The following is a 10,522-nucleotide window of genomic DNA, read 5'->3' on the forward strand; positions in this document are numbered from 1 at the left end:
CCCCCCCCCCCCCAGAAGCAAAATTTGAGTTACAAGTGTTCGCTTAAAAAATACATATATTCAAAGATTTGCACATTATTTTCATGACTTTTTAAAAATAGCAGATCTGCAAGCTCACAGCGCGGCACTCGGTGCCGCGCTGTGAGCTTGTATATCTGCTATTTTTCAATAGATAAAGTAAAAGTAAAAGTAAATTATTAAGGTCCCTCCGCCTTGGGCCCTAGTAACTCAGTCCCACTCCCCCCCCCCCCCCCCCCCCCCCCCCTTGTGACGCCCCTGCGTGCATCAACGTGGAAGGGAAACTAAAAGGAAGGGCCATCGATTGGGATTTATTTTGCCTACCACAAGGAGGGGCAGAATGAGGAAGGGAGCTTGTAAGGCCTGTTGTACTTTGAGGTGTGCATCTGTGTGTTTAAAGAGTAAAGTACATCATGCGTTTGTGTGTGTGCGTGCGTGCATCCCTTTGTTTTTGGCGTGGTGTGTACTAGTATTGACATTTAAAAGATTATTGGTATGAACAAACACCGCCTACTGAAGCCTTTCCCTTTCATTTGCTAAAAAAAAATCACCCCCGTGTGAACTGAGCGGTGGTCGTGGAGGCTCCATCCATTTTCCATCCATCCATCCGTGTGTGTGTGTGTGTGACCCGTGTGAACTGAGCGGTGGTCGGGAGGCTGCGCAACAGCAAAACAAATATATATATATATTGTGTGTGTGTGTGTGTGTGTGTGTGTGTGTGTGTGTGTGTGTGTGTGTGTGTGTGTGTGTGTGTGTGTGTGTGTGTGTCTGGCCTGGCCTGAACAACAGCGCCCCTCCCTTAACATGTGTGGTCACAAAAGGTACTGTAGGCTACATACAGACACGCAGACAGACAGACAGACAGACCCACACACACGGCCACGTATAGGAGCGTTGTGACCACCGCTCAAAAAAATCCACTCTAGAGAATCGACCAAAGCAAACAATCCAACAAGGCTACAGTGTGATAATGGATTGTACGTTGACAAAAGCAGAAGTTTCAGATGAATGTTGTCAAGATACCTTATCGAAGCTTTCAAAAACCTTATATATAGCTCCTCGGTACAACACACACCTGATATAAAATGATTAGAAATTATATGAATATAGTACAACACAAATTAAGGGCCAATTAAATGCCATTCTGGTTGCCTGCTAAATAATTGCACTTGAAAGAATTCTTGGTTTTGATCAATCGACTATGTAGATGTAACTTGACTATATTTGAGGAGTATTTGATGTCTGTTGTGTAGTATTCTTAAATATATCAAAACAGCAGTAACAGTGCTAGGCTTTTGAACTGTGGCGTTACTTGACATGTCATGCACTGGTCCAACATTGCACTAGATTACAGTACACCTCATGAATTCAAATCATCCCAGCCTGCCCTGGACACAAGATAAGTATGTTCTATAACTCACCCTCTCCCTCTCCCTCTCTCACACTCACACACACATAGGGCTGTCACGATAATGACATTTTATATGACAATTAATTGCCACCAAAATAATTGCGATTAACGATTTAATTGTGTATTTTTCGTTGACAATTACATTTCCGTTTGGCTTTTAGGCTTTGAAGTTGCACATGGCAATCATGATGACACTTTTATACTTAAAAAAGAACATTGCTAGTGGAAATAGCTGATCTACAAGCTCACAACACACACACACACACACACACACACACACACACACACACACACACACACACACACACACACACACACACACACACACACACACACACACACACACACACACACACACACACACACACACACACACACACACACACACACTGCGGTCTGCTTTTCCTGTACAACCAAGTCACGCTGTTTGCCTGAACTGTGACAAATGACGCGTGGCAATTTCCAAGTTCAGCAGCAGCAGTCATCATAGCAGCCAGGCATTAGTTTCGCTTTGGAGACACCACTTCCATGACATGCTGTGACTCATAGCCATTTCTAACTAAGTCTATATTTTAGCAAGTTTGGTTATTTATGACTGCACAATGCACAGGAGGACTTGCAGAAAACAAGCGATCCCCATGCCAATAGGGCTGTCACGATTATGACATTTTACATGACGATTAATTTTCTCTCAAATAATTGTGATTAACGATTTAATTGTGTTTTTGTCGTTGACAATTACATTTATGTTTGGCTTTTGGCTTTGAAGTTACACATGGTAGATATGACACAAGCTAAATATATAAAGAAATTACTTGACATATTTGACAACTTTATACTTAAAAAAGAACATTGATAGTGGAAATAGCCGATCTACAAGCTCTACGAGCTTGTAGATCTGCTATTCCCACTATTTTTGGAAACGATTATGACGATTATGAAAAATAATCACGATTATGTCAAATAATCACGATTAGACGATTATGTAATAATTGTGACAGCCCTAATTGAGTGGGTACTGGGTAGAGGGGTAGTCATTCATTCCTTGTAGTAAGCATGCAGACTGCACTGAAGGAACCATATGTTGTTTACTACACTACATTATGTAAATGGCTAGAGGTTGCTCACAGCAGCAGAGTTCTTCAGATGTTGTCTGTCATTACATTTAGATGCTGCAACAACCCGGCACCTCTACAGCTGGGTTCCATCAGCATCCCACATAACAAGCATGATGGGCATTATGGGAATTCCCATTTATGTAAGCTCATAGCTAGCTGGTAGTAGGCCTTTGGAGGTTATTGGCATAGGCGGGCAAAGGAGCACAATTGACATGAGCACAGTAACGATCGTGTTTATCGTCAGCGCTATTGATGGGTTTGCATCTTCGCAAGTTTGACACCGCAGCAGTCAGTATACAGCTGACATTAACCACCTTATACTGTATACTTTGTATTTGGGGCGGCATAGCTCAGGGGTAGAGAAACCGTTATTAGAGCACGAAGGGTTCCCGAAGGGTTCCCAGTTCGAATCCGGGCTCCCCCTGAGTTAATGTCAAAGAGTCCTTGGGCAAGACTCTGAACCCCTAATTGCTCCCGGTGAGTAGGATGGTGCCTTGCATGGTTTCCTCCGCCACCGGTGTATGAATCTGTGCGTGAATGGGTGAATGTAATGCACAATCTATGTAAAGCGCTTTGGATAAAAAGCGCTATATAAATGCACCATTTACCATTTATTTGTTTGTCTTCTCTGCAACACATTTCACGTCAGCTTGTAGATCGGCTGTTTTTGCTGAATGTTCGCCCCCCAGAATAGGGACACTAGGGTTCTTAATGGACTGAAAAAGGTGGGCAGGTGAAAGAACATTGTTTTATTCTAGAATAGATCATCGCCCAATCCAGTCTGTGCGGTTTGATTGCATTTGGACTATAAGTCCTAAGGACGTGTTTCCATTGTGGTTATGTATTTAATTCATCAACAGAGCATAAGAAATAACAACAAAATACACCATCAACAAATATAAAACACTATATGTACAGAGTAGAAAATGGGGTGAAAAGGTGGGGGAGGACATGGCTGTCATTAGTCAAACTAATCAGTGGAATATTGCTGACAGACCCCACATCAGGAACACCACCACACCCACAGTGATGATGGTATCACTTCACAGTAGGGCACCGGTCAGAGTTTTGGGAACTCTGAGGAAAGAAGTGGGTATGTGCACGGGCCTAGTGCGCAAGTTTACCAGCCTCAAAATAGAAGCTCCCTGGCCTGGCTTACAGATAGTACTGATGTTAATGTCAACTTGCATTATGTATGCTGTTGCACAGATGATGCCTCCAAGTCTTTGAATATTTTGACCCGACTCTATAAGTGTCTTCTAAATCCTTCTGATGTTTTCTGAAAAACCTATGTTTCTATGTCAGTGGTGCACAAACTTTTTCTTGTCAAGGACCCCCCAAATTATATGTATATTTGGCTGCGGGAAACCATCTCAAAATATGTTGTTCCAGGGACCCCCCAGAAGCAAATATTTGAGTTACAAATGTTCACTTTTAAAAAGATATATTCAAAGAAAAAAAATAGCAGATCTACAAGCTCGCAGCGCGGCACCGAGTGTAGACTCTCCAAGTTTAGCTGAATGTCTTTGTATGTTTATAAGACAAGACACCTCAGAAACAGACCGGTTTAAGATTCCGTGAACCAATTTGATTAGAGCTGTTCCCGTGTCAAATTTGGCTGGAATGTCAGAGTTCTTTACAGCACAGAGAGACCAAAGGCACCTACAGCAAGTAGCCTTGTTCCACTTCTCCCAATTGAGCAGGGACGTGCTGGCCATTGGGAAAAGCGGGACAACTCCCGAACGGCCAGTTCATTCCCGGCCGGTCCAGGCCGGCCATTAGGAAAAAAAATAAAATAAAATGTCTGCCTTCGTTCCATTTTGGGGGCTGGGCGGCCAACAAAGTAAATCGTAACTGTCGGGCAGAAACCTTGTATCTCCAAGTTTCAAATGTATACATTTTTTCACAAAGCAAAGCCCTGCTTCATCATACAAGGCCGTTGCACAAAAGTAGTGAAAACAGCAGATCTACAAGCACACAACGCCTCGCGGTGTGAGGCGTTGTGTGCTTGTAGATCGGCTGTTTTCACTAGTTTAAATCATTTTTAAAATGATACATACAAAACAAACGGTTTTGGACACATAAGGTTTCCACCCGACAACGACGAAATATAACTCAACTCCAACTCTGTTTCCCGGGCTGAATCAGGGGCCCAGCACGTCCCTGCAATTGAGCTCTCCAAAATAAACCGCACTGCTCCAGATTTAAACTAGAACAACCTGTCTTCAACTCACCTCTCTCTCTCTCTCTCTCTCAGTCTCTCTCCCTCCCTCCCTCTCTGTCTGCCTCTCTCTGATGGGTCAAGATGGGTCAATTCTTAACACATTCAACATATTGATCTGCCTTTACCCTTCAACCCTTTGGGGAGAGAATGCACGCAAGACCGATGTATGGTAGACCGACTAAACAAAGCTTTATGCAAACGCAATATTGATGCAGGACCTGTGCTACACATCACAATCATCCTATCCCAGAACGCCATCAGTCCAAAATCCATGGTGCGACTGAGTCGGTTAAGACGAGAGAAGCATACTCGTAAATTATGTTCCTTTTCCATGACCAAGATACAATATATGATGAGAGACCTTTCAAGTGGAAGCTGGACACACACACGTGCAATATGAAATAGAACTGCCTGCAAACTGCAGCTACAGTAAAGCCCTTGCTCAAGGACATTAGGGCGTTATCCTACTTTAGTACTGACATGAGTCTCACATCTGTGAGCATCTATGCACATTGCACAACCACACTTCATATTACCAAAAACACAATCGTGACTGCTGCTGTAGGCCTAGCAGTGGTTCTCAACCATTGGTCTGGGGACCACCTGTGGTCCTTGAGGAGGTTCCAGGTGGTCCCCTGCTAAATTATGGAGAGTTGGTAACCAAATGGACCCTTATAGATCTTCAACTCTTGTCAGTGTAAAATGAAGGGTCCATTTGGTTTCATTTTACGCTCTCAAGAGTTAAATTGTTGTTAAACATTGTTGTTGTTGTATGAGATACTTAAAGTGTGGTTCCTGTGGAAATGAGCCTCGGCTTTCTAGGATCTCCTTTTAGTTGACCTTGTACCAGTACTGTACTGTCATGAAACTGTACTTTTTTCTATTGCAAACTTCTAATAAATTCTTCAATCAATCATTCGGCATTACTCAATTTACAATAAGTCTACACAATTAGAGATTAGAGAATGTAGAATTTGATCAACTTTTGCCTGTTATCTCTCTTATATGTTACCACTACCAACATCAAGACAACAAAATATCCTAGGTTTTGGGGTCTGAGAGGCTCATCAATCTCATCAAATGGTGGTCCAAATAAACAATTATCCTTGATATGAAAAAAGTTGAAAACCCCCTGGCATAATGCCACATAGATCACAGGCCACAGCATCAGCATCATAGTGTTGGGGGGGGTGTGTGTGTGTGAGAGAGAGTTTTCAACATTGGACTGTCAGAACTCAGGAGATTTGGGGTAAAGCTAACAGAGTAGATGTATTTTCCCGTGTTCTGTTGAATTTTGCGTGTTTGATACTTTTATCAGGCCTGCTTTATTAGCATGGTGATTAAAATGATGGTTACAATTTAAGCCATTAAAACGCAAAGAGTAGGCGTACAGAAATTGATTTGATAATCAATGTAAGACCCATCTTTAACCATTAGCCTACTTAAATTAATATATCTCTGTATGACTGCATGCACTGCCCCCACCCCCACCCCTCAAGTGGGGGGTCTGGGGGTCCTCCCTCAGGAACCTTTTAACATAATAGATCTAATTCCCAGTGTTCTGGTGAATTTTGGGAGTTTGATACCAAATCCAGGAGAAATGACAATTCAGGAGCACCGCAGGAGATGGGGTCAGATTCAGGAGTGTTGGCATTTTGGCAACCCTGGGTGTGTGTGTGTGTGTGTGTGTGTGTGTGTGTGTGTGTGTGTGTGTGTGTGTGTGTGTGTACATATTTTATTTTGATTGTATTATATTGATTGATTGCATTGTACTGTGTACACTTCTGCTTTGGCAATGTTTTCTCATCCCAATATACTTTGAATAGAGACTGTGGACTGTGGAGGGGTGGCACCCAGAGGAGCAACACCAGCAGCGGCTATAGATAGGGGAGACTCACCCAGCGTCTTGACGGCGATCTGCCTGGTGAGCGGCGGCGGCAGGTTGATGACCACCAGGTCCACGTCCTGGTGCAGCAGCACGTCGTCTATACGGCTGGTGTAGAAAGGAACGTCCATCTCCTGGGCCAGCTCCTCGGCCTCCTCCTGGGTCCGGCCCCACAGCGCCCGCACCGAGAAGCCCTCGTTCTTCAGCAGCGGGATGATCACCCTGGCGGTCAGGCTGGTGCCGAACACCCCAACCCCGGGAAGCATCGCTGTGTCGGTCCGGTCGGTGCTGGCTCCGATGACGATCCACGTTTGTTGTGTTTTTTTTTTACTTGTTATAATAACGAATGAACGGGAGATAATGATAAGCAGCACCGGCGCCCCGCGTCGACCGGGAAAATCTCGATGGTCCGACGTCCCATTACTCCGACTAGGGTTAGGGGTTTAGGGTAAGGTTGTTTAGGTCAACAGGTTAGCAGATCGCCAGCGTCGGACAAATGGGACATCGGACTAATGACACGTCAACAACGCTACGCTCCCGCCGCAGCTGCTGTGCATTCTCGCAATGAATCGGGCTCAGGCTCGGTTCTTCGGTTGATCGCTCGGTTCACCCCGTCTGCCCTGTCTCCTCTCCTGCTCACAGTGCCAAACATAAACTGGAATAAACCCTAAAATATCCAACGTGTAAAACGTACGATCCTTCAGTTCTTCTTCAGCCGTCCGTGTGTGCTGCTGCTGACAGCGATCCGTGGCGCCGTGCACTGACAGAGGAACCAATGAAGGACATGTCACCTTCTTTCTACTACGCGGTGTTCCTGCAACGCCCTCCCTCCTCTTTTGACATTAGAAGAAGCAGCATCGAGGAGGGAAATTCCCTCCGGTATCAAAACGAAAGGCTGTCAGACTCAGAACATAAACACACCGACCGTCCCGTCCTCTGCCTGTCCTGTCTGTCGGCCTAACCTCCCGGTAAACTGTCCTCTCCTGCCGGCCGGGTGGAGGCTGCTCTTATGCAGGCCAGGGCTGTGGTATTGATGTTGCAACCCAGTTCTATCTGCACCGTGCACTGCTGCTGCTGCTGCTGCTGCTGCTAGAAGCAGTGTGACAGTGACACACACACACACACACACACACACACACACACACTCCTCTCCTCCCCGTTTTAACCCTTTCACTGCAGCCTTCAAGGCAGAATGCAATCTACATCTCTCGCCTGCTATACTGTACAGGTGCATGTGTAATGTGTAAATTGTGTAAAAGATTATTGCAGATGCCATAGCACCCCAGCAACTCTGACTTCAGAAGGTTGACATTTCTCTATTATAAATCCTTGTTTTGAGTGGTCTCGTGTAATATGGTAATATTTTGAAATATGGACTTTTGATATTCATGAGCTGAATGCCATAAAAATCCAATATTTTAACAAAAAAGGTTTGAAATAATTCACTGAATGTGAAATGTATTTAGAATATATGAACGTTTTAGGAAATAGATGAAAGTTTCAAGAAAATGCAGGCCTTATTTTACACTTTTTTTTTTCAGTGGTTTTCAACCTTTTTCATGTCAAGGTTCAAGGTTCAAGGTTCAATTTTATTTGTCTCCCAGGGGAGAAATTTGTCTTGGAGACAGAGTCACAGCTGCATACATATAAACACTTAACAGAAAAAAAAAAAAGAAAAGAAACTCAAAAACAAGACAAACAAAAAAATACACATACAACCCATAGAGCCTCTCCTCAATTAGTTATGTGTCTATCATTTAGTATTTTGATTGACAGAGGAACAAACAAGTGCTTATATCTATTATAGTGGCATGTTGGGGTCCTAAATCTCCTGCCCGATGGCATTAGATCGTACTCTGGGTTCAGAACATGCAAGGGGTCGGACAAAATGTTCCGAGCTTGTCTTACTACTACTTGCTCAAAGATGGCTTGAGGGGTGATCGGGGGGGGGGTGGCCATACCCATGATCTTCCATGCCATATTTGCCAGCCTAGCTATTTGAGACTTGTATACAACAGTCAGGTTACCAAACCAGCTAGACATACCATATCTCAGGATGGATTCAATACTAGCCCTATAGAAGGTCAACATAATATTTACACTGACTCCAAAAAGCCTCAGTCTTCGAAGAAAGTGTAGACGCTGATGTATCTTAGAGCATAATGCCAAGGTCCATTATTATTTATTCATCATTTGAGCCACGGACCACAATTTGTGAAAATTTTCATGCGGTGCCATAGGAGATATAAACAGGTTTTAAACTCTCACGGTCGATAAGGGTCCATTTGGTTTCCAACTCCCCTTCATTTAGCTGCATGGGACCACCAGGAACCCCCTCAAGGACCACTGGTGGTCCCCGGACCACTGGTTGAAAACCACTGGCATCTTATATTTACAATTGGCTTAACGCCACATCCCACTTCCAAGCCCATTCACGCCCACTCTGCATCCACTCCAACTCTACTTCGACTCAACGGTAGGGAGAAGAACGTACGGAAAAATACCGCCCATAACTCTGCCGTCCGCTCATTCGCTAATCGCTAGGATCAGGGGCGTCACTTGGGTATGGCAGGGGTATGCAGCTATATACCATACCCTGGGTCCAGGGGGTCCAGGGGGGAAGATAAAAGTTAGTTCTAAATATAAATCCATGAATGTCTCTTTGTCTATCTGTTCTGGTTAATATGTTGTAAAATTCTTAACAAGGTATTAGAATTATATTATAGGTAGGCCTATATATAATTATATATTATATGTAGAGCTACTTCTTCTTAAAACAAATGTATCATGCCTGTTGCTAAGGTATGGCAACATGACTGGTGTCTTGCACGCGCGCACCAGTCATGTTGCCATACCTTAGCTTTTTCTGAACTGACGCCACTGGCTAGGATCCCGCAAGCGCAGCACAGACGGAAAGTTACTGAGTCCCACAACAAGAGCATCAACACCTAGAGAGAGAGAGAGAGACAAAAAAACACAGCGAGAGGGAGGGGGGAGGAGAGAGAGAGAGAGAGAGAGAGAGAGAGAGAGAGAGAGAGAGTTCTGACTCGTGTTTTCCACCGAACGTGAAGCCAGTTACACTGTACATTTGGTTACCCATCGAATTATGTTCCACCTCTGCCTGGATCCTGCTATGGAGTAACACATTTGCTGGAACACCTCATGCAGTGCCGCGCCGCCTCTGTCTTTTGCAAAGCTCTGTATGTTTCCATCTTTGCTTCATTTGAGTCATTTCATTCTGGTAAGTAGTAAGTACAACCTTAATTAATGCTCTACCTCATTACAGCCAATGCTGTTTACTTTTAGCACATTTCAAGTTGCCAAATGTTATAGAGCAGCAGTCCTGCCTGAGCGCCCGGAGGGCGCGAAGTCCTAGGAATGGAGCGGAGGCGCAGCCGCCGCGAATTTCTAGTATTAGACAACTGGTTTACTACAGTAGAGGGAGTAGGCCAAATTTGCAAGCTTTTTAATTTCAAGGATCTCCAGTCTGATATGCATTACAGGGGCAACTGGCGGCCCGCAGGTTAATATCGGAATACTGATATATTATTGGTTTCAGCTGTTAAAATTCCAAACATGCAAACATGACCTGCTTTAATTACTTCAGTCTATAGCTTATTATTAGTTTAGTTAATATAAATATAGATAATTAAATCTAAATGTTACATTTCAGGATTCCGATTAAAAAATAACAAAAGATAATTTAGTATTCCAATTCAAAAGTAGAAAAAATAGCAACCCCTGCATTAGGCCATTGCACAGACCACATTTGAGATTAACCCATTTTTCTCCCCAATTTAGTTGTCATGCCAATTGATTCCTCCCAGTGCTGCCCTTTAGGCCAAGGTCGCGCTGAAACAGAGACT

General features: G+C 43.9%; 1 protein-coding gene across 1 annotated transcript in view; it reads right to left on the reverse strand.

Annotated features, from left to right (window-relative positions):
* The window catches only part of gfod1 (glucose-fructose oxidoreductase domain containing 1), a 69,161-nt gene extending 61,464 nt beyond the window's left edge, over positions 1 to 7,697 (reverse strand). The window contains exon 1 of the mRNA XM_080752130.1: positions 6,670 to 7,697. Within this exon, the coding sequence (XP_080608256.1) occupies positions 6,670 to 6,922 (253 nt within the window). The 5' untranslated portion in view covers positions 6,923 to 7,697. The remainder of the gene's footprint in view (positions 1 to 6,669) is intronic.
* Between the last annotated feature and the right edge of the window lie 2,825 nt (positions 7,698 to 10,522).

This window comes from Nannobrachium achirus (assembly GCF_963921795.1).
Source record: "Nannobrachium achirus genome assembly, chromosome: 21".
Taxonomy (NCBI): domain Eukaryota; kingdom Metazoa; phylum Chordata; class Actinopteri; order Myctophiformes; family Myctophidae; genus Nannobrachium; species Nannobrachium achirus.